The 26,248-nt window shown below is 36.6% G+C and overlaps 1 protein-coding gene across 35 annotated transcripts in view; it reads right to left on the reverse strand.

The window, feature by feature from the left end:
• PPFIA2 (PTPRF interacting protein alpha 2) overlaps window positions 1-26,248 on the reverse strand; it is a 677,893-nt gene that overhangs the window by 227,852 nt on the left and 423,793 nt on the right. For all 35 annotated transcript variants that reach the window (XM_043966213.1, XM_043966209.1, XM_043966212.1 and 32 more), the window contains one exon: window positions 18,814-18,915. In XM_043966213.1, coding sequence (XP_043822148.1) covers window positions 18,814-18,915 — 102 coding nt within the window. The remainder of the gene's footprint in view (window positions 1-18,813; window positions 18,916-26,248) is intronic.

Raw genomic sequence — 26,248 nt, forward strand, 5'->3', positions numbered from 1 at the left:
GGAAATGGCAAAGCACTTCATTATCTTTTCCAAAAAAACAAAACAAAACAAAAAACTTGTAAATGGGGTCACCAAGAGTCAGACATGACTTACATTAACAACAATAACAACAACAACTAGCTGCAGGGTGGTGAAGATCAACAAACATGCAGTTAGTCCTGATATGACTCAGAGTCCCACGTCTGTTCCTGAATAGACCAGTAACATCAAATTTTACCATCAAGATCTGTGAGCTACACTGTACACAAATGTTGTCCTCCCTCATGTGCTTTCCTATCAGGTTTCTACAAGAATTTATGTATTTGAGGGGCAGCTAGGTGGTGCAGTGGATAAAGAACTGGTCCTGGATTCACGAGGACCTGAGTTCAAATCCTGCCCCAGACACTTGACACTTACTACTAGCTGTATGACCCTGGGCAAGTCACTTAACCCTCATTGCCCCATTAAAAAAAAAAAAGAAGGGGCAGCTAGGTGGCACAGTGGATAGAGCACCAGCCCTGGATTCAGGAGGACCTGAGTTCAAATCCGACCTCAGACACTTAACACTTACTAGCTGTGTGACCCTGGGCAAGTCACTTAACCCCAATTGCCTCACAAAAAAACCCCAAAAACAAAACAAAAAAGAATATATTTGCTACCAGAACAACTGAGTTTATTATTGGGATAGTGAGCACTAGGTTTGTGTATGGATTGTGATTTGTCCCTGATTTGAGGAGCTCTGATGTTAGTATTATTTCTTTTGACTTATCACCAAGACATTACACAGTAAGTCATTATGTTTTAAGATCTAGAAATCTGATCATTTCATGTACCTGGATTGTGTAGATGGAAATGCATCACCTTGGGCTCAAAAGCTAATATGCTGGGGGCAGCTAGGTGGCACAGTGGATAGAGCACCGGCCCTGGAGTCAGGAGTACCTGAGTTCAAATCCAGCCTCAGAAACTTAACACTTACCGGCTGTGTGACCCTGGGCAAATCACTTAACCCCAATTGCCTCACTAAAAAAAAAAAAAAAAAAAAAAAAAAAAGCTAATATGCTGAGCAGAGACCTCTAAGATCCTGAGAGGAACTGTGTGTAAATGAGTGGTGGTCCTTTGGTAGAAACACACCCTTGCCAGTATGAGAACATATAGGTGTTACTGAGCTAGCTCAAGTAAGAGGTGTGAAGTTTTAAGATTGGTAAACATTATACATATAAGGCCAGCTTTTTTCAGATTTGGTTACATTTACTGAATTTTTTCTCCTAATTTTTTTTCTTTTATAAGTGGTGGCTCTCTTGGAGTGAAAAGATGTACTGGGAAATGTAGGTGTTGCAAAAAAAAAAAGATAATAAAAGTTTCAAAATAATCATAATCATAATAATCATTCTTATTCCTGTAATTATCTCTCTATCTCATTCATTGCCTAAACTAGTACTTTATACTTAGTAGGTGCTAGATGAATATTTGTAGAATTGAATTCAATTCTCTTGCTAGCACAAATTGTGTTTCAATTTATATTAAATTAAGTGACCTATTGTTGAAGGACATAAATTTATATGAGGGCACAAGTGTCAATTATGGAGAATTACATAGCTGTAATAGCAACAGCCTGGATTTATCTGGGCATAACTAATCATAATAAGGTTCTCTGGCTCAATTGGGGGGAAAAAAGGACTTTTTATCTGTGTATTTTAAGGAATGTTTCAAATACAATTTCATCTTCCTCTTGCAGTTTATGACCCCTGAGATGGATGGAATTATAGCTTTATTATTTATAACTGACATTAAGATAGAAATCCCAGATGAGGGCTTTAGATATCCAAGTCACACACCATGAAGGATTACATAAGAGAAATTGTGTTGGGGGCAATCTAATTTAGTGGCACAAGAATGAAAAAAAGAATTACTTTAGTTGGTGGGAAATAAACACATACCAAATTATTCTAACCCCAAGTCATGGATCAACATTCAAGACCCCAGATATTGAGGATATAAAAGTTTTTTATTTGGGGTTATTTGGCCAAAAAAACCAAAACCCAAACCTTGTATGATGTATGTTTGAACTTCAGTGCGTCAAAAAAAAGGATGAAGGACTTCTTTTCTTTGCTTCCCCCTTTTCCTTTTCTTTTTAAAAAAAAAAAAACCTAACATTTCTTAATTACACAGTTGCTGGTTCAGTAGATAGAGCACTGGGTCTGGAACCAGGAAGACCTAAGTTTATATCTAGTCTCAGATACCTCCTAGCTGTGTGACCCTAGGCAAGTCACAGCCTCTTATTGCCTGACAAAAGGATCCACTAGAGAAGGAAATGGCAAACCACTCCAGTATCTTTGCCAAGAAAACCCTATGGCTTCTCATTCCCATTGCCTAATCTATTATCATGTCTTACTGATTTTTACCTATGTAACAGATCTCGCAAACATCACTTTCTTTCTTCAGATATTGCCACCATTTAGATGCAGCCTCTCATTTCCTCATGCCTAGATTATTGCTTTAGCCTTCTAGTTGGGCAAGTATCTCCCAACGAGTCCATTGTCCATTTGGTTGCTTGAAGGAACTTCCTAAATTAGAGGTCTGACCATGTCATACCCCCTACTCAATTAATTTCAGTAGCTCCCAGTTACCTACAGAATTAAATATAAAATCCTTTGTTTGGAATTTAAACCTGTCTTTATAATCTTCTCCCTCACAACACCTTTCCAATCATCTTACACCTTGCCTCACTCCCTCCAGCTGCCAATTGCACACATTCTTCCATTCAATCACAGCACCCTGCTTGTTATTCCCCCAATAAGAAATGCCATCCTCCAACTCCATGCAATCGTATTAGCTGCTTCCCATTCATAGAATGCCCTTTCTTTTGGTTTCTGCCTCCTTGGCTTCTCCTTCAAGACCCAGGTAAAATCCTACTTTGTACAACATCCCTTTCCTCCTGGTAATCTTTAATTTCAGTGCCCTCCCTCTGTCAATTATGTTCTGTAAATATATAATATATATGCATATATATAATTTCATTAAATATTACTAATTACATGTAAAAACATTCAAAAAATTTTTGAGCTCCAAATTCTCTCTCTCCCTACTGCCATTCTGACCTCCTTAAGAAGACCAGCAATTTGATATCAATTATACATGTGAAGCCATGCAAAACAAATGTCAATTATTTTCAACAAATATTATTTGTTTATTACTTGTTTATCCTGTGCGCTCTTTGAGAGCAGGGGCTATTGCTTATGTTTATTTGTATCCAAAGCACTTATTACAGTACCTGACACATTACAGGTACTTAAGACATATTTATTGATCAAAAATTTGGGAGAAAAGAAAAAAAAAACTTGTAACAGATAAAGATAGTATACATACTGAGTTAAAATAAGGGGTGGGAGCAAAATCTATTTTTGTTGTAGTTGTAAGTAAAAAAGACAGGGGTAGCAATCATGATCTGCTAAAACAAAATTAGACCTAATGAAAAGAGCTAATAAAGGAAATTACATTTTGCTAAAAGGCACCATAAACAATGAAATAAGATAAATACTAACCTAAGTTATAGCATAGGGCCAGAAACAGAGACAGTAATAATACCACATGGGCAAGGCTTTCAAGAGTTTGAAGTAAATGATAAAGCATCCAAATTCTTACAGGAAAAGTTAAATGAATTATAAGATGAAATTGTAAACTATACTTTCCCCTGTTAGAACTAGATAAAACTAATCATAAATAAGAAAAAACATTGAGAAGATGAATGGAATTTTAGAAAAGTTAGATGAGACGTCAGGAAAAAAAATTGAATGAGGAGAGAAGGGGGTATTCCTGTTTTTCAGGTGTACATAGCATCCTTCACAAAAACTGAACACAATGCAATAAAAATAACATTTAGTAAAAGGCTAGGGAAGCATAAAATAAATATTTAGAAACTAAATAATGTAATCCTAAGGAATGAGTCAAAGAACAAATCAGAGAAACAATAAATAATTTAATTGAAAGTAATACCAACATTGAGACAACATACCAAAATTTGTAGGATGTAGCCAAAGCAACACTTATGGGAAAATATATATCTCCAAATACTTACATCAATAAAAAAAAGAGGAATAACGTATCAATGAATTGGGGGTGCAAGTAAAAAACTAGAAGAAAATTTAAATTCCCAAATAAAAATCAAAATGGCAATCCTGAAAAATCAAAGGAGAGATGGATAATATTGGAAGTAAAAACAATGAACTAAGAAATAAGACTAGGATCTGATTTTGTCTGGAAAAGGATAAAAAGCTTGCTAATTTGATTTAAAAAATAAAGAAAACCAAATGGCCATTATCAAAAATGAAAAAAAAAGTACCAGCAATGAAGATGAAATTAAGGCGCTTATTAAGAGCTCTTTTGTCCAATTATATCCTAACAAATCCAATGATCTAATTGGAAATGGATGAATATAAACAAAAATATGTCCAGATTAACAGAAGAAGAAACAGAATGCTTTAGAAACCCTGTTAGAAAAATAAAAAAGCCATCAATGAACTTTCTAAGAAAAAAAAATCCCAAAGATCAAAATACAAGTAAATCCTACCAAATATTTAACAATTAATTTTAATATTATATAAACTATTTGAAAAAAATACAAATAAGGAATCCTAACGAATTCCTTTTGTGGCACAAATATAGTCTTGATACCTAAACCAATGGGATCAAAAACAGAGAAAGAAAACTATAGGCCAATTTCCCTAATTAAAAAAATACAAATATTTAAATAAGATACTAGAAAGGAGGTTATAGCAATATATCACAAAGATTGTATGGACAGGTGGGATTTGTTCAATCAATGTACCAGGAAACTGAGGACAGCAAAGTTGTTAATTGTGGAAACTAAGTCAACAACAATGATCTCATCTTGTGGCTCAATTCTGGGGCTAGTTTAGTTTCTTTTCAATTATGGATCTAATCCCATTTCTTTCTGTTACAAAAAAAAAATCACTTGTGGGAATTGGGAGATAACCATTAGTGCATTGTTCAAACTTAGCCCTGTGTGGCTAGAAAATTGGACTACCTCTCCCTGCTTCTTCGAGATTCTTAACCAAACTCAGTCAGATCCAAAGGTACAAATGTGAGAAAACTTCTTGCATCAACACCTCAAGCAACCTGTATATCTCATCTAAAACTGGCCACGTGCTAATCAATCAGTTATTGTTTCCATGTTCCTTTGAGTGTTTTACAGATACTTGGAGAAATAAGAATAATGTGAAGGAAGGTAGCCTATGAGTCCTAGATGTCAACCTGTATTACAAAGTGGTATTTATCTAAATAACCTGATACTAAGAAACAGAGGGGTAGATCAGTGGAATAGAGTAGGTACATAATGCAGAGTAATAAATGACCATAATAATCTAGTCCTTGAAACCAAAAGATCCAAACTTTTGGGTCAAGAACCAGCCATGTGAAAATAAAATTGTGGGGAAAATAGGAATGTAGTTCGACAGAAACTAGTCAAATACCAACATCTCACACTGTATATCAAGATACGGTCTAAATGATTGCATGATTTAGGCATAAAAGGTGATATAAGCAAATTACTGAAGCATGAAAGCAATTACTTGGCCAAAGTATGAATAAAGGAAATTTGACTAAACATAAGATAAAGTAAAATGAATAGATTTGATTGCATGATTTTTTAAAATTTTGCACAAACGAAATTAATGCAGCCAACATTAGAAGGAAAGTAGGAAATTCGAGAAAAAAATTACACCAACTTTCTCTGATAAAAGCTTCATTTCTCAATTACATAGGAAACTGAGCCACATTTGTAAAAAATAAGATTCTCCAATTGATAACTGGGCAATGGACACAAAAAGGCAGTTTTCAGGAGAAATCTGATCAATAGTCACATGGGAAAAAAATCTCAAGCAGAGCTTCTTAAACTGTTTCCACTTGTGACCCCTTTTCACCCAAGAAATTTTTACATGACCCTGTAGCAACATGCACAGTGCAAAATTCATATGTTGTGTGTTCAGAACAAAAGCTGCAGTGACCCCCATCTTCACTTACTCAACCCAATATGGGGTCATGACCCATAGTTTAAGAAGCTAAGCTCTAAAGCACTATTGATTAGAGAAATGCAAATTAAAAACACTCTGAGGTACTACCTTATAACTCTCAGATTGGCTAATATGACAGAAATGCCAAATACTGGAAGAGAATGTGGAAAATTGGCACACTAGTAACTCTTGTTGGACTTGTAAACTTGTTCAACCATTCCTGAGAACAATTCAAAACTATGCCCAAAGATCGATTATAACTGTGCATACCATTTGACTCAGCAATACTTCTACCAGGTTAGTATCCCAAAGAGAAGAGAGGAAAAAGACGTGTATGTTCAAAAACATTTATAGTGGCTCTTTTTGTGGTAACAGAGCCAGAAATGTAGGGGATGCCCATCAATTTGGGAAAAGCTGGACCAGTTGTGCTATATCATTGTAATAAAATATTGTTGTGTTAAAAGAAATGAGCAGGTTGGCTTCAGAAAAAACAAAAACAAACAAAAAAACCCTGGGAAGGCTTATAAGTGCTGATACAAAGTGAATTGAGCAGAACCACTAGACGATTGCATACAGTAACTGCAATATTGCATAAATGACCAACTGTGAAAGATTTATCTGATCTGATAAATATAATGATCCAAAGAAACCATAATGAAAATGCTCTCTACCACCACAAAGACAACTGATGAACTCTTGGTATAGACTGAAACATTTTCTCTTGCCTTTTTTTGCATGTATTTTTTTTTTTGCAATATGGCTAATATGGAAATCTGTTTTGTATGATTTCACATGTATAATTATTTTTTCCCCATTAAGTTTTATTTTCCCAAATTACATGTAAATACAAATTTTGGCATCATTTTTTTTTTAAACTTTGTGTTCCAAATTCTCTTCCTCCCTCCTGCCAAGAACTGAAACAATTCAATATAAGCTATGCATGAGTAGTCATTCAAAACATTTCCACATTAGCCAGGTTGTGAAAGAAAACAGACAAAAACAAAACTTCAGATAAAGTAACTAACAAACAAACAAAAAATATGCTTCAATCTATTCAGACACCATCAATTCTCTCTCTGTAGATGAACTGCATTTTTCATAGAACCTTCAAAGTTGTCTTGGATCATTTCATTGCTGAAAATAACCAAGTCATTCACAGAAGATCTTACAGTAGTGCTGTTATTTTGTATACAATATATTTCATGTTGCATCAGCTCATGTAGGTCTTTCTGGGTTTTTCTGATAGCATCCTGTTCATCTTTAAAAAAAATAAGGGGGCAGCTAGGTGGCACAGTGCATAAAGCACTGGCCCTGGATTCAGGAGTACCTGAGTTCAAATCCGGCCTCAGACACTTGACACTTACTAGCTGTGTGACCCTGGGCAAGTCACTTAAGCCCCATTGCCCCACAAAAATAAAAATCAAAAACAAACCTCTCTCTCTCTCTCTCTCTCTCTCTCTCTCTCTCTCTCTCTCTCTCTCTATATATATATATATATATATATATATATATATATATATATATATATATAAAGAGAGATTTATTTATTTTTATTTTTTTTATGGGGCAATGGGGGTTAATAAGTGACTTGCCCAAGGTCACACAGCTAGAAAGTGTCAAGTGTCTGAGGCCGGATTTGAACTCAGGTACTCCTGAATCCAGGGCTGGTGCTTTATCCACTGTGCCACCTAGCCGCTCCTAGAGAGATTTCTTTACAAAAAACCCATGATGTTGATTCTTGCAGTAACAGTAATAGATAACATTTATATAGTACCTTGTACCTAACAAAGAATTTTCTTCACAATAGCCCAGCAAAGTAAGTGGTAGTGGTGGTGATGATGATGGAAAAAGGAATGTTGATAATTTGGGTTTATTGTCTAAAAACCTCTTGTAGCATTTGGATATTCCAGTAGCAAACTGTGTTTCAGGTCTACTTCAGAATCACTGGGTGTTTGGTGATGTTTTTAATTTATTCTTTATTTTTCCCTCCTATATAAAACTAACTCAACCTATCAAAACTTTGTAAGAAGAGATAATCCTAGACAGTTAGAACAGACATCCTTTCATGTCCTAGCTTCCATTTATGGTTTCTCTTTTGAAGATGAGACAATTATGTCACTGCTAATTATTGATATGTGATGAATAAATGGTTTAATTTTTTTTACTTTTTTTATTTAGAATTTTCCCCCTAAATTACATGTAAAAATATATTTTAATGTTAATTTTCAAAACTTTGTGTTCCTGAATTCTCTTCCTCTCTTCCTCCCCACCCCCTTAAGAATGCAAGCAATTCAATACATGTGTAGTCATGCAAAACATTTCCCCATTAGGTTGTGAAAGAAAACAGAGATAAAAAACTTAAGAAAAAGGAACTAAAAAAATTATGCTTCAATTTATATTCAGACACCATCAGTTCTTTCTCTGGAGATGGATTGCATTTTTCATTACTTCTTCAGAGTTGTCTAGGATGATTGTATTGCTGAAAATAGCTAAGACGTTCACAGTTGATAATCTTACAATATTGCTGTTAATTTGTATACAGTACATTTCACTTTGTTTCAGCTCATGTAAGTCTTTACAAGTTTTCTGATAGCATCCTGCTCATCATTTCTTATAGTACAATAGTGCTCCATCATAATCTCATCCCACAATTTGTTCAGCTGTTCCCCAATTGGTGTGCATCTCCCCAATTTTGAATTCAACTTTTTGTTTTTTACATCTTTTTGGATACCAACCTAGTAGTGGTATTATAAGGTCAAAGAGTATTTGTGGTTTTATAGCCCTTTGGCCATAGTTCCAAATTGTTCCACAGAATGTTGGAGATAGAGTATTTTTTTCATATGGCTATAGGTAGTTTTTATTATTTCAACTGAAAACTTCATCTTTTAATCATCTATCAGTTGGGGAATGGCCCTTATTTTAACAAATGTCACTCCATTCCCTATGTATTTGAGAAATGAGGCCTGTCAGACAAACACTTCAATTTTTTTTTCAGAGTTAACTATTGCTGTGTATTTCCCTCCATCCTATTCCCTCCCCATGACATTTACTCTATTTCTATCTTCTTTCACCCTGTCCCTCCTCAAAATTGTTTTGCTTCTGGCTGCCCCCTCCTCCAATCTGCCCTCCCTTCTTTCATACCCCTCCCCTTCTTACTTTCCTGCAGGGTAAGATAGATTGCTATACCCAATTGAGTTCGTATGCTATTTCCTCTTTGAGCCAATTTTGATGAGAGTAAGATTCACTCACTCCCCAGCACCTCCTCCATCTTCCCCTCCACTGTATGTTTTTTGTTGTTTCTTTTATGAGATTCATTACTCCATTTCACCTCTCCCTTTCCCTTTCTCCCAGTGCATTCCTTTCTCACATCTTAATTTTAATTTTTTAAAGATAACCTCCCTTCATATTCAACTCACACCTGTGCCTTCTGTCTAAATATATTCCATCCAGTAGCCCTAATAATGAAAAAGTTCTTATGAGTTACAAGTATCATATTCCCATGTAGGAATATAAACAGTTTAACCTTTTAATATCCCTTATGATTACTTTTTCCTGCTTACCTTTTTATGCTTCTCTAGGGTCCTCTATTTGAAAGTCAGATTTTCTATTCAGCTCAGCTCTTTTCATCAAGAATTCCTGAAAGTCATCTCTTTCTTTGAATTCCCATTTTTTCCCCTGAATGATTATACACAGTTTTTCTGGGTAGGTGATTCTTGGTTGTAACTCTAGTTCCTTTGCCCTATGGAATATCATATTCCATTCCTTTAATGTAGAAGCTACTAGATCTTGTATTACCCTGACTGTGGCTCCATAATACCTGAATTGTTTCTTTCTGGCTGCTTGCAATATTTTCTCCTTGACCTGGGAGCTCTGGAATTTGGATATAATATTTCAGTTAGTTTTCATTTTGGAATCTCTTTCAGGAGGGGATTGGTGGCTTCTTTCAATTTCCATTTTACCTTTTGCTTCTAGAATATCAGCTCAATTTTCCTTGACAATTTCTTGGAAGTTGATGTCTAGGCTCTTTATTTGATCATGGCTTTTGGGTAGTTCAATAGTTTTCAAATTATCTCTCCTGGATCTATTTTCCAAGTCAGTTGTTTCTCCAATGAGATATTTCACTTTGCCTTCTATTTTTTTCATTCTTTTGGTTTTGCTTTATTGTTCCTTGATTTCTCATAAAGTCATTAGCTTCAATTTGCTCAATCTGCATTTTTAAGGAATTATTTTCTTCAGAGAGCTTTTATCTCTCCTTTTCCATTTGGCCAATTTGGCTTTTCAAGCTGTTGACTTTTTTCATGATTTTCTTGCATCACTCTCATTTCTCTTTCCATTTTTTCCTTGACCTCTCTTACTTTATTTTCAAAGTCGCTTTTGAATGTTTCTATGGCCTGAGACCAATTCTTATTTTTCTTGGAAGCTTTGAGGGTGTATTTTGATCTTTCTTGCCACTATAGAAACTTTCTAGGGTCAGCATTTCTTTCTGTTTGCTCATTTTCTCAGCCTATTTCTTGACTTTTAACTCTTTGTTAAAGTGGGGCACTGCTTCCTGAGTGGAGGGTGTACTGTAACAAACTTCAGGGGATTTGAGCAGCTGTTTTCCGAGATACTTTTAGGAATTTGTAAGTTTTTATTTATTCTCAGGTGGTATGATTTATGGAGAGGGATGTTCACTACTCTCCTTGCCTGTGCTCTAGTCTGCAAGCAACCACAGGCCTGCTTTCCTGCCTTGAAACTATGAATAGTCTCCTGCTCCACTATGGCTGCAAGCTCTCGTGAGCTTGTGCTCTCCTGCCTGTGACAGCCACCCAAGACTCACCTGGATCTGAGTATGGGCCAAACAACAGAGTTCTGCCTCAGTGCTAGTAAAGAGATCCATGTAATCTCCCTCTGGCCAACTGCTTGAGCAATTTGTGGGCTGAGTTCCAGAAGTAGTTCCTGCCACCGCTTATTCAGAGTCTCCTGAGGCCTGCTCCTGGCTTGCTATGGCTGGGGCTGGGGCTGTGCCAGCATGGCCTGCACTGGGCTGTGCTCCACCCTCACCCTGGCCCAACAGACCTTTCCTGCTGACCTTCTCAGTTGTCTTTGACTGGAAAATGATCTGACCCTGTCCTTTTGTGGGTTGTGCTGCTCTAGGAATTGTCTTATGGCATTATTTGAAGGAATTTGGAGGGGTCTTGGGAAGAGCTCAGGCAAGTCACTGCCTTTCCTCCACCATCTAGGCTCTGCCTCTGAGCTGGGTTAAATACTACATTTTGTGGTAATGGGTTCTTTTAAAATTATCACCCAGAATCAGAATCACCATCACTACCTGTTTTAATTATTTTTTCTTGAAGAATAAGGACTAAAATAGGATTTTCTTTAATTAAAAAGAACTGCAGTCATACATTCATTTACTTAATAATCATTTTTCAAGTCTGGCAAAAGAACAATTTGTTAGCACTTGAGGAGAAATAAAATTTAATAAGTCATTGACTTGGTCCTTGTGGAATTTTTCCATGCTAGTAGAGGGGATAAGACATACCCTAAACAGATAATCATAACTTACATTCCATGTTAGCTGAATTGGTGTTATCTCCCCTATTATAATGTAAATTCCATAAGGGCCTGGGCTCTCTCACTTTTGTATCTGCATTAGGAGTACTTAGCACTGAGCATGCCATGTAAAGACAGAGATAGCAAATGGACTTTTTTTGTTTGTTTGTTTGTTTGTTTGTTTGTTTTGCGGGGCAATGGGGGTTAAGTAACTTGCCCAGGGTCACACAGCTAGTAAGTGTTAAGTGTCTGAGGTCAGATTCGAACTCAGGTACTCCTGACTCCAGGGCCGGTGCTTTTAACCACTGCGCCATCTAGCTGCCCCTGCAAATGGACTTTTGATTTCATCAGTCTCGTTATTTCCTTTCATTTCTAGGAACTTTTCCTAGTCAACAACTTTTCTGCAATTTATAGTCAGAGAGATGTCTAAAGTTTTTAAATGTTAAGTCATGATGTGTTAGAAATGGGATTTGAATTAAGGTCTTCCTGTTTTTGAAGTCAGTCCTCAAAGCTTCCACCACACTTCTTGTTTGGTACATAGTAGGTGCTTACTTACTTGAGGCATCTAGATGACTCAGTGGATAAAGTACTGGGCCTGGAGTCAGGAAGACCTGAGTTCAAATCTGACCTCAGATACCTATTAAGTTGCGTGACTTGCGTGACTTTGGACAAGTTGCTTAACCCCTGGTTGCTTTAATTCACTGGGGAAGGAAATGGCAAACCACTTCAGTATCTTTGCCAAGAAATCCTCATGGATAGTATTGGTATGCTATGGTCCACAGGGTCACAATAACTTGGACACTACTGAATAACAAGTACTTAATTCATACCTTTTGATTCATTTATATATAAAGCCAACGGAGGAAGAACTAGAAAAACATAGAAGCCTCCTTGGAGGACATGGCATTTAAATGGGACTTTAAAGGATAGTTAGAATCCTAGACATAAAGAGGAGAAGGAAGAATCATGTTGCTAACTTCACAATGTCTCCCATATACAAACCCCTTTCTCTGCTCACAAAGTCACCATCTTATTTTAGGCTGTCATCACCTCTCATCTGAAGTAGTGTTAGTACTTTTGAATTAGCCTCCCTACATCATCTCTCTCCATTCTAGTCTATTCTCTACCTAGCTGATCACATCTCCTCCCTGCTCAATAAACTCCAGAGGCTCCTTAATACAGCTAGATTAAAAAAAAATACTCTTGTTTGGCATTTAATGTTCTTTATAACAAAGTCCCTTTCTATCTTTATAGGTTCGTCCTATATAACTCCCCCTTCTACAGCACACTGATCTTTCTGGTCCTCATACATGGTGGACCTTGTCTACTCTCCAGACCTCTGTACTAGATGTACTCCATGGGTAGAATTCTCTAGCCTCTCACCTCTGACCTCTTCCCCTACATTCCTTCAAGACTTAGCTCAAATTCCACTTTCAATGGGAAGTGTTTTTCAACATCCTCCCCACTCCAGTTGTTAGTTCCTTTACCTGTAAGATAAGCTTCCATCTATTGCATAATAAATGCTTGTTAACTGACTGACAAGAAATATCTAAGGAGAAACACAAGGAAAGGAAGAGGAATAGAAAAATACTCTGCAAGTTTGGGATCCCTACATAATCTGGACAATAGAATACGTAGTGGGAATGCAAGCAATTAACTTTTTTTTTTTTGAGTGGGATAAGGTCAGAAAGCAAAGAGAGGACAATTATGATAGTATAATAGTACAAAAATGGTTTAACTGTGGGCCATCTTTGCTGTCCTCATCACCTCAAGAATGTGATTACATAAATACGAACGTTCACTCTATTTGTACCATTTATAAGTAGAATGCTATGTGTGTAGGAGAGGGAGTGAGCCATATACTTATCAAAGCTTTATAAAGGTCAATAATATTTATTATATTCAAAGATATTAAAAATTAATGTGGGGGCAGCTAGATGGCACAGTGGTAAAGCACTGGCCCTGGAGTCAGGAGGACCTGAGTTCAAATCTGGCCTCAGACACTTGACACTTACTAGCTGTGTGACCCTGGGCAAGTCACTTAACCCTCATTGCCCTGCAAAAAACAAAAAAAAACAAAACAACAAAAAAAATTAATGTGTTTGGGGCAGCTAGGTGGTGCAGTGGATAGAGCACCGGCCCTGGATTGAAGAGGACCTGAGTTCAAATCTGGCCTGACACTTAACACTTAATAGCTGTGTGACCCTGGGCAAGTCACTTGACCCCAATTGCCTCAGCAAAAAAAAAAAAAATTAATGTGTTTGATAATATCAGGTTGCTATGGGTATTCCCTATGTAGGTTATGTTTTTAGGAGGAGGCAGCAATGAAAAGAGAGAGAGTTAGCCTTTCTCCATCACCTTTGAGATGAACATTCTAACAGTTCCACAAAAGATCATAGGTTTAGAAATCAAAAGGAACACTGAAATCATTGTCAGACCCTTTTCTTTTAAAGACGAGGGACTTGAGGCTTAGAGTTGTTTCAGGGTCATGGGACTAGTTAGTATATGAGTCACAATTCAAAACTCAAGCCGTCTTACTGCAAAGTCCAGATGGACCTGCATTTGAATATTAGCTCTGCCATTTACTATATTTACTGTATGATTTTGAACATATCACTTAGTCTCCTTCACCTCAGTTTCCTCACTTCAATCCCTTCCAGTTTAAGATCTATGAGTCTATGAATTATACATATGTATACAAATATGTGTATAATAACTGCTCAAAATGCTTACAAATTATTGATTAGCATAGCAATTATCAATACACCAAAGACACAGTAGGCACTTAGTAAATATTTGTTGAACTGAATCCTCAGTTCCATTCTACGGTTGCTTGCAATCTTAGGCTATTTTCCCTTCCCCCTTCACAAAAGAACTATGCTAGAAAGATCTTGAACATCATCAATCACCATGGTGGTGTGGTTATTGATCCAGAGCCAGGCATCCTGCAGAATGAAGTCAAGTGGGCCTTAGGAAGCACTGCTAACAATAAGGCTAGTGGAGGTGACAGAATTCCAGCTGAACTATTTTAAATCCTAAAAGATGATGCTGGCAAAGTGCTACACTCAATATGCCAGCAAATTTGGAAAACTCAACAGTGGCCACTGGATTGGAACAGATCAGCTTATGTCCTGATCTTAAAAAAGGGCAATGTCAAGGAATGTTCAAATTATGAAACAACTGTGCTTATTTCACATGCCAGTAAGGTTATGTTTAAGATTCTGCAAGCTAGGCTTCAGCGATATGTGAACCAAGAATTACCAGAAGAGCAGGCTGGTTTTCAAAGAATTTGAAATCAAATTGCTAACATTTGCTAGATTAGGGAGAAAGCTTGGGAAGTCCAGAAAAACATGTACTTCTGCTTCAGTGACTACACTAAAGCCTTTGACTGTGTTGATCACGACAAAATGTGCCAAGTCCTCAAAGAGATGGGAATACCAGATCATCTTGTTTCCTGAGGAATTTGTATGCAGCTCAAGAAGCAACAGTTAGAGCTTAACATTCAACAAGTGACTGATTTAACATTAGGAAAGGAGTACGACAAGGCTGTGTATTGTCACCTTATTTATTTAACATATGCAGAGTACATCATTTGAAATGCCAGGCTGGATGAACTAAAAGCCAGTATTAAGTTTATTGAGAGAATATCAACAATTTTAGGTGTGCAGATTATACCACTCTGATGGCAGAAAGTGAGAAGGAATTAAGAAGTCTTTTGATGAGGGTGAATGAAGAGAGCATAACAGCTGGCTTTTAGCTTAACATCAAAAAAGCTAAGATCTTGGCAACTGGTCTCATCACTTTCTGGCAAATAGAGTGAGAAGAAATCAGAGTAGTGTCAGAGTTTATATTCTTGGGCTCAAAGATCACTGTAGACAGCAACCACAGCCATGAAATTAAAAGATGCTTGTTCCTTGGAAGGAAAGTTATGGCAAATCTGGACAGCATACCAAAAAGAGTTCCCTAAAGTCAAAGCTGTGGCTTTTCCAGTAGCAATGTAGCCTGTGACAGTTGGGCTATAATAAGGAAAGCCAAACGCTCCAGAGACTATGCTTTTGAATTATGGCACTAGAGAAGACTTTTGAGAGATCCTGGAAGAACAAGGGGATCAAATCAGTCAATACTTAAGGAAATTATTTCAAACTATTTATTGAACGGTCAAATTCTGAAGCTGAAGCTTAAATACTTTGGCCACATATTGAGAAGATAAGACTCATTGGAAAAGATTTTGATGTAGGGAAAAATTGAAAGCAAAAGGAAAAGGGGATGGCAGAGGATGAGATAGGGAGTGTCATGGAAGCAATGAATATGAACTTGGACAGACTTTGAGAGATAGTGGAGGATAGAAGGGCCTGGTTTGCTGTGGTCCATGGGGTCACGAGGAGTCAACACAACTGAAGAACTGAAGAACAACAAGCCTAAGATCAATAAATCAGATTGTTATGACAAAATAATTTTTTTTTAAAACCCATAAATCTAAAAGCAAGATAAGAGGCAAGATGGTATAATGGAAAGACAAATGGATTCAAATCTCAGTCGGGAAGGATTGAGTTAAAGTCTCTCTTGTGACACATACTTGCTGTGCAAATCACTTAATTTCTAAAGATTCTAGGAAGCCCTCTAAAATTGTAGGTTTCAGAGTAATTGCTGATCTGCTTTGGTAGTATCCTCGATGGGATAAAAATATTAGACAAAAACTACAAGTTCAGACAAAAAAAATTAGAAAATACATAATAAGATAATTTCCTCAACATTTAACCAGGGAGATAAAGAGGGAAAAAAACCAATGTGGATTTTCAGTCCCTGGGTTGGTTCTGTTGACCTTAATAAGGAGCTGCTTTATAATCCTCTTTGATCTTAGAAAAGAACATGTGCATTTACCTTGCCCTCTAAAAATAATCTCTTTATGACCTAAGCCATTGGTTCAAGAAAGCTAAGGATTTTCCATGTTTATCTGTTAATTCAAGTTTTGTTGTACTCAGCCTCTTTTTACAACCTAAATAAGGTTGAACGTTCATATTTTCTTCAATTTTGATTCCAAAGAAAGCAGAGGATAACAAAATTGGTTTGTATTTTTTTTTTAAAGCCACACTAGGGAACAGGTTCCAAAAAGCAATCTGATCAGGTTTGGTTTGCATGGGAGGACAATTGCCAAGAGAGAGAAAGCAGAGTTACTCCCCTTGCCCTCTCTTGTTTTTCTTCTATCTTTTCTGCAAAGAAAATTGTCCATTGCTTTGGAAATGAAAGAAAAGGTGGGGAGAAATGGTCACTAGGAAGATAAGAAACAACAGGGAACACTTTGTTTTTCTCTAAGAATTCAAGTGACCCAGACTGGATGATCTATATCTGGGCACTGAAAGAAATGCAATGTGTACCTGCTGAGACACTTTCTGGGATATGTGAAAGAGTGGCAGGCAAATTTTGTCCCAATTTTAAAGCTCATGTCTGGCCATGCCACTCCCTTGTTCTGTTACATGTTCCCTCTTGCTTATAGGAAAAGATAAACTCCTCTGTTCAGGTTTAAAACTCTACACAATCTAGTTCCAGCCAGATTTCTAGACTGATTAATGCACGTTGATTTCCTCCACACATGTTGAGATACAGCCAAACTGGTTCTTTTTGCTCTTCTCCATATGTGATATTCCATCTTCCATTAATGTGCCTTTGTGAATATATGATATACACTCTGCCTCCTGGGGTTCCTAGCTTCTCTTGAGCAGCTAGATGGTACAAGAAACAGTGTTTGAACTAGAGTCCCTAAAACTGAGTTTGAAGTTTGCCTCAGACATTTCCCACTTTTCCCATGACCCTGGGCAAATCATTTCTGTCCACTTAAATTTCCTCCTCTGTAAGACAGGGTTAATAATACCACCTACCTCCTAGGACTATTGTGAGGATCAAAGATGCAATGTATATAACTTATGTCATCAACTTTATAGAGCTTTAAAGTGCTATGTACGTGCTATCATTTTAATGCCTATAGAAAACCCATTGTGATATCCTCAGGCACTAAGGCACCCTCCCCCATTATATTTTATTTGCTTTGTTTGTGTTCTGTATTCATTCACCTTTGTACATGTTCTTTCTTCCCAGTAGAATAAAAAGTCCCTGGAAAGAGGGACTAGTCCACTTACATCTTTCTAACCCCAGTGCTTATAAAAAAATCCAAATTGAATGAATGAATGAATGAATGAATGAAAGAAAAGACTGGTTTGGGGGTATTTGCCCAACACACAGGAACAAGGAATTGAAAGGTTATAATATTCAATGAGAAACGTGGCAAAGTAGTCAATCCTTCCAGCATCCTCTATTTTATTTAAAGGTCAGAGAAGACCTAGGTAATGGCAATGGGAATTAGGGTAGCAGAGGGGAGAGAGACTCAAAGTCTGATAGAAGAGGTGGATATCAATATGTGGGTAGATAGACTATAACTTGGGGGAGGGGGAAAGAAAGATAAGGGAGAACAATGGACAGTATTTTGCAATATGGCCAACCTGCTCATAATTTTTTGAATGAACACATAGTAAGAGATTAATTAATTGTTTGTTGACTTGACATAGGAAGTAGGACTTTTTTTCCTCTTAAGTGAGGACAAAAAGTGTCTTTAAATAGCGATAACATGATTCATCAATGATTAAATGTCCAATTTCTTAAATAAAACTCCCATGTTCAATCTTTTTTCCCTGAGTACTACAGAATATGAAGCCTGGGAGGGTCTTTAGTAAACATTTAATTCAAAGAGATATCACTTAATTAGGAAATACAAGAGGGCAATGCAGAACCCAGGTCTCCTGGTAATACTTCTGTATTCTTGCCACTGATAATATTTCCAATCCATGTGCATAAACATAAACATAATCTTCAAAACTCTAAGTATCTTTTTTTAAAACTTTTAAGGGCATACGTGCTTGTCTGGGACTTGCATGAGGCAGCTGGTGGCACAGTCCACAGAGTGCTGTGGTTGGAGTCAGGAAGAGCTGAGTTCAAAACCAGCCTCGGACATTCCTTCTAGCTGTGAGACTAGCTGTGTCTGTCCCAGTTTCCTCAATTATAACAAGGATACAGTGAAAGTGACTACCAACAGGGTTGTTGTGAGGATCAGTTGAAAGAATATTTTTAGCATAGTGACTGGCATATAATAGACACAATATTAATGTTTATTCCCTTCTCTTCTCCTGATCTACGTGGATCTTTGCTAGCATATCACCAAAGAGCAAAGGAAAGCAATTCATACATGGAAAAAAAATTATTTAGTGCATGTCATGCTTACTCTTGTGTTGTTTCTCTCAGCCTTAAGTTCAGAAATTTCTTCTTCTTTTTCTAGCAACTGTTCCCGGCATGCATTTAATTCTTTTGTCAGAGCAGCAAATTCCTAAAAACGGAATAAAAAGAGTTATGGAAATATTTTAAAATTATCAAATGCTATTATCACACTAGCACTTAAAAACAGGAAAATTCCAAACACACAAGAAAACTGATGCAAAGTATCACATCCTTAAGTTTTAAAATGGTTGCTGCTGTTGTTGTTTGTCCTTCATTCTCAAAGAGGACCATGACAGATGTCAGGATTTGCAATGAATTAGATTTAAGTGAGGGAGGGCTATGCAAAGTGACAAGCCTCAGTCTCTCCTCCAGAGAGCTATCTGGATCCGGTGGCAAGATGTATTATCAGGATGACTGGAGATAGCCCTGGATGCAGTAGGAGACATTGGCCTTTTCAGAGAATATATAACTACTAACTTAGCAGGTCAATAAATATTGCTTTCACCATCATTTACTTACTCTGAATAAACTGGTAAGTGATAACATTTTCCTTCCAAATATTCTGCTTCCATTAAACAAATATCTTATTGGTGTGGATTTCATCATATGTTTTCCCAGATCTATTTTATAAAAATCCTGGGTGCAATCTCTAATCAGTCTATTATCTGTATAGATATTGTTTTTTCAAAAAGATCTAATCGTAGGGTTGTAGGTTTTGTTTGTTGTTGTTCAGTCTTTTTTCAGTCATGTCCAGCTCTTCATGACCTGATTTGGGTTTCTTGGCAAAGATACTAGAGAGGCTTGCTATTTGGGATTTTCTTGGCAAGGATAATGAAGTGGTTTGCCATTTCCTTCTCCAGCTCATTTTACAGATGAGGAAACTAGGGCAAATAGGGTTAAGTGACTTGCACAGGGTCACACAGCTAGTAAGCATTTGAGGCCAGATTTGAACTCAGATGAGTCTTCCTGATTCCAGGCCCAGAATTCTATCCACTATACCACCTAACTGCCTGCTGCTTTTATTTAGATGTTGTCTGATATGTGGCATACTTGAGTTTTCTATTATATTTTCTAATTTTACTCATAATCTGATAATTTACAGAAAATTAAGCTCCACTAGATTAAGCACCTTGAGGTCAGGGACTCTCTTGCTTTTATATGCACTGAAATTCTTGCTATTTGCTCTGTTAAACATTTGGTTTAAGATAAAGGTCATTATGGTGTCTAGGGTCAGCAATGGCAACATAAAATGAAAAATGATACCTGCACATAACAATTACCTATAATTCATGATACCTTATAAGAATATTATATCTAATTCTGAACTCAGAAGGATGTGGAAAAATTGAAAAAAAAATAGAAAAGAACAATGTAATCTTTAAGATGTGGGGATTAATCATCTTAACAAAAAGGAGGAATAACTACAATTAGGTAACCAGAGAGAGAGGCAACAGGAAAAAAAAAGCAGATAGAATTCTGGACCTGGATTTATGGGATCAAAGGACTCTATAATCATTAGTTAATGAGCATTTCTTAAGCAACCACTAAATGCCAGGTACTATGCTGAGCTGTAATTCTAATCATAAAGGACCTGAACTCATAGACTAGACACATAGACTCATAGACAGACTAAGAAAATGACGCACACATGGATTAAATGATTTGCCCAAAGTCACATAGACTGTTAGGTATCTTAGCCAGGATTTGAATTTGGCACCTCTGATTTGGGTCCTACTGGCATAGTGGATAGAGTGCCAGACATAGAATCAAGAAGACTTGAGTTCAAAAATTTGTGTGACCCTGGACAAGTCACTTAATTCTGTTTGACTCAGTTAACTCATCTATAAAATGAGATGGAGGAGGAAATGGCAAATCATTCCATTATCTCTGCCAAGAAAACCCCAAATGGGGTCATCAACAGTTAGACACAACTGAACAATCTAAAAACAACCTGTAAGGTTGTACTGATTATTAACTAAGATGATAGTTATAAAATATACCAGCTACATATTTGGCTCTATATAAATGCTTATTCCTTTTCTCTCTTCCCCTCTATCTACTATAGCACACTACTTCCCATAGTATCATTAAACAATAAAATCAGAACCCTAATTTCATTTAATAGTATTTCATTTCCCTCCAGTTACATATAGAGATAGTTTTAAACATTCATTTTTGTAAGATTTTGAGTTCCAAATTTTTCCCTCCCTTCCTTCCTTCCTCCCCAAGATAGGGAGTAATCTGATATATTCTATACGTGTACAATCACATTCAACACATTTCCACATTAGTTATGTTGTGAAAGAAGAATCAGAAAAAAGGGAAAAAAACAAATAAAAAGTGAAAATAGTATACTTTGATCTACATTCAGACTCCATAGTTCTTTCTCTGGATATGGAGAGCATTTAGACCCCTAACTTCATCAGTATTGGGAGCTCTCAGTAAGGAACTCCCTTGGCCAATACAGAGCAGAAACCTCTCTGTAACTTAGTCTTCAAACTTCTTGGCCTCACTGTGGTTGTGACTGTTCCCAGGCTGCATCTTCCATATTATCAGTAACCTTCTTTAAAATGATCTTCAGAAATAGCAATGGCACTAGCCACTGTGGTCAAGAGGGCTGTGGCTGGTCAGTTTCTGGCCCAATGGAGGTTAATTTTGAAGTTCAAAAGGGAAAAAAGATCAAAGACAACATATTCATTTAACTTAAGCTATATGCAGAAAAAAATTAAGTTAAAAGTAAATGGTTAGATTCAATGTGGAGAGGGGTTTGGTGGCTTTAGGTCTGTATTTTGTTTGTGCTTTAAACCTTCCTGCACTCCCCCCATCCTCCCAAGTGGGTACTTCAAAGGCCTCAGAGCAGTGTTCAGGACTCAGATTCAAGATGAAAGGGCTCATTGTCCCCGGTTTACAGATTAGTCTGATTTTTCCTGGTGGTGGCTTGATTGCATCTCCTTGTTAGTCTCTGAGCATATTATTTAAATAGAAATTGAAAAGGGAGAGTGAGGGAAAATGAGAAACCTTCCCCAAAGTCATCATCTTCTATATATAAACAAGTTTGGTTTTGACAGAGGGAAAACCCACAAAGAAAAAATATTGTGTCCATTATATCATTTCAGAAAAGAGGCATAGTGGTAAGGGCACTGGACAGAGCTGAAGGGATCAAGGTTCACATCCTGCACTCCCTCCCTCCCTCCCTCCCTCCTCCCCTCTCTCTCTGTCACACACACATACACACACCCACACACATACCAGCTGCCTGACTCTGGGCAAGAACCTCTTGGTTCTCCAAACACTTGTCTAAAACTGAAATTTTCAGATAAACAATTCCTTTCTGTAATGAAATCAGGGGAGTCAGACTATAATCTTAGAAAGTAAATTCCCTAAAGAAAAAAAAAGCTTCTAAATGTTTTGTTCAGAATCTGCAGGGTTATACACATGCACAAACAGACTTAAATATGTCTATATGAGAGATTTCATATATGTCTAATATCACACATTAATGTCTCTATGAGAGATTATATATTTGTCATATATATCTGATATTTGCCACAATATATTATAAACTAATGCATAATATCTAATATATGTATATAAATGAATGAATAAATGAATACGTAAATGAATAAAGATAGATGAATAGGTAAATAAATAGATAGATAGATATCCCTCACACTGACATATAAGTATCTTTTGGGGAGAGAGGTGATTTAATTACTATTATTGTTTTTTTGTCCTTTTTACTTGAAGAGGACAGATAATACCACTATGTTGGAAAAAGGCGTATTGTGTCCAACTGTTGCTGATCAATTCAATTTGAGGTCAGAAGGCTCCACCACAGGTAGGGCACAAATATTCTGTTTGAACCTTTGGGATTGAGATGTCTCTAGATTTGTTGCATCTCACATTTCCTTTGTGCTGCTGTGATTCTGCTTTGCTCCTAGAGCACTGCACCTTCTTTGAAATTTCATTATCATAGGGAGCACACATAGGGGAGGGAAGTCTTTATATATCTATGCACATCAGCAATAATTTTACATTTTTTTAAGTATCCAAGAATTGCCTAGAGTCACTGAGATGTAATTTTCCCAAGACAACACAGCTAGAAAAGAGGCAAAGGCAGGTCTTGAACCAAGCTCTTCAAGACCTGGTCTATCCACTTTCATACCACCACTTTGGTGTATATGCATTATGTAGTTATGCAAGTACAAATATTTATGTGTATATTTATTATAGTTACCTATATATACACATCTATGAAATGTATCTTATCCCTCTATTAAATTATAAGCTCCATGAGTACAGGGATAATATTTTTTTTTCAATTTTGTACCATATGTCCATTTGAATTTTTGAATTATACTACATTGTGGTGGTGGAGATGATGCTGCTGATGCTGATGAAAAGGATGACGACGATGCTGATGATGCCATCTCACAAGCATCTATCACACATCTACGTTTTTATAGTAACCACCTTCATAGGTAGATTTTGTTGTTGGTCAGTCATTTCAGTCCTCTAACTCTTTGTGATCCTGTTTGGAATTTTCTTGGCAAAGATACTGGCGGATAGTGTGCCTTGGACCCATAGTTAGTGAGGTCAGATTTGAATTCTTATAGACTCAAGGCCCAGCACTCTATCCAGCAAGTCAACTCGCTGCCCAGCAAAGGAGATAGCAGAAGTATCCTTTCTTCTTTTACAGATAAGGAAATTTAATTTCTAAAACTAACATTTTGTGACTTGTGTTTTTATGGTCACATATCTAGAAAATGTTGGAATGAGAATTCAAGCTTGGGTCTCCTAATTCCAGGTTTAGTATCCAACTATCCCTTAATGTCTGCTTTAAAGACAACAACAAAACATATAGGGGAAATTGCTCCACAATAAAAAGAGAGTTAATCTATTAATTGGTCACATATAGACTTATTGGTAGATGTCTTTTCTTTTCCTACTCATTTCCTTGTGCTTGCTCTGATCCTTGAGTGAATGCCTGAGTGAGTTTAATATAGGTTTTTTAAAAAGTCACATTCCCTGGGGGCAGCTAGGTAGCACAGTGGATAAATCACTGGCCCTGGATTCAGGAGGATCTGGGTTCAAATCCAGCCTCAGACACTTGACATTTACTAGCTGTGTGACACTGGGCAAGTCACTTAACCCTCACTGCCCCACAAAGAAAAAAAAGTCACATTACTTTGGGATCATTTTGCCTGCAAGAAGTTACTAGGTTTCTGCACTGAAGAACTGTGAGAAAAGTATTAATAATACGGTGTTTAGGGGACTCAGAGAGACCCCCCCCACACACACACACACAGAGGAACTCTGGCTGGTTTTACAGGGCCAGCCCAGCAGTGTCAGGAGAATTTCAAAGGAAATATAGATCAACCTTCCTAACTAACTAAAGGAAGTCAACTAATTTAAGACACCTTCAAGTCAAGTCAATCAATGTACTTGAATGTTACCAGCCAATTAGCTTGGATAAAGGTAGAGTGACCCATCTCTAACTGAGACAGGTTAAAAACCCTGGAGAGGGGACTCTTGCTCTCTTGGCATGCTCTTCCTTCTCCCATGCTGCTCTCTCTTTCCCCTCTATCCTAGGTATGTAGGGCTTCTTAACTTTCTGAGCCATGTGCTCTATGTCTTTACTAATATTTAATATATTTTACTAAATGCTTAATGCCCCCAAACTGGTGCAGTAGCCTCTAATTTCTAAGTAACAAATATATTATAAATTTCAGATAAATTCCCTAACACTAGGGACAAGTATAGGGTGACTACATTTAATTTTATTCGGCACAGAACCTCAATAACATTAAAAATATATTTTACAAGGACATGTAATTGACATGCTAATAAGAAAAGAATCCTCTAAATTATAATATTAATTCAAAATAGAAATTACAATTAGTCAAGGGAAAATTAACACTACAATAACACAGATGCTAAATAATATGCATGTATATAATACAAGTATCATATATATTACATGATAAAGATATATAATACAATAATAAAATAATATAAACTTATGCCATACTGACAGCTTTCTATCCCCTCTCTACATTCTCGCTTGTCCTGAAATTTCATTTCACTAAATCGAGAATTTGTGTTCTCCTAACTTAATATTTCAACTCTCTCATTAGTCACACAAAACTTGCTGCATGTCACTTTTAGTGGGGTGGCAGCATTGTTGCATTTGCTCACCCACTTCTGAGTGCTGGTATGTATTCATCTGAACTTGATGTATAACTGAATACTATGAATATTTAAAATTTAATCTCAGCAGTTAACATTCCTAAATGCTAATGATCTAGTAATACCCTCCTCACTGGCTGGATGTTTCATAAACCCTAATACAAGGGGAAAATTCTAATTTCCAAAATAAGTTTGGGGGAGAGCATGACTAAGTGGACTATGTAATGCTGGGTTGAATTTAATACTACCATGTGAAAACAAATTCTTCATCAACAGAGCATGTGGCAATGCATTTACTAGCATTATCATTTTGATAGTTGTTGCATTTCAGTTAAATAATTGTTGTTGTTCATCCTTCATTCTTGAAGAATACCAATGTTATCACTTAGGTACAAATCAAGACATTCAAATGAACATCACCTAATAGCACATTGTCAGGAATAAAGTGAGTGCTTAATAAGTGCTTGTTGAATTATTCAATGAATTATTGAAAGAATGGGTTGACAATGATACAGGAAATTCTCCTACATTTCTCAGAATAGGTGCTTTTTAAAGAAGGCATCTCAAACAATGTATTTTTCATTAATTCAAGGATTTTGTGCTTTCATCAGTGTGGAAGCTCCCACCACAGAAGCATATGAAAAGGCCTTTAAAAATGACTTTGACTAACAAAAATTATCAATATATGTCCAACCTGAATGGGAGCTTCTCCAAACCGAGTTGGCCTGGTGCTTGAACAATAGACATACACTTTTTTGCAGGTCCTACATTTAAAGCCCTTTTAACTTGGCAGAAATGACCAGAGCTTCTGCTCTATAAGCATAGCCTTTGAGAATCTACGGTTACCTCCACACTACTCTGAGACATGAAAGGAGGGCTATAACATAGTTTATAAACAGCATGGGAGGAAAAATGAAGAAGAAAGTGGAACACAACCATCTTGCCCAATTATACCACCCCAATTTCTTCTCCACTCCCCATCGAAGAATCTAAGTAGTTCAATGACCTAACATTTTTTGGGGTGTAAGAATAAATGGGAGGAAAACATATGGTGTTGGATCATATTGTGAGCACCCTTAGTATCTTAAGTTAGTAAAAATGAAACATATCCAAATATCTTTTTATAATATTTTCCTTGAGCTATGTTCTAAAATTGTCATGTTTTAATATCCTCTCTCTGGAAAATAGAAAACCCTTCTAGCAGTTCTATTTGCAATGATCTATGATAGAAATTCCTATTTTTTTATGTCAAA

This window comes from Dromiciops gliroides, chromosome 5, assembly GCF_019393635.1.
Source record: "Dromiciops gliroides isolate mDroGli1 chromosome 5, mDroGli1.pri, whole genome shotgun sequence".
In the NCBI taxonomy this organism is placed as follows: Eukaryota; Metazoa; Chordata; class Mammalia; order Microbiotheria; family Microbiotheriidae; genus Dromiciops; species Dromiciops gliroides.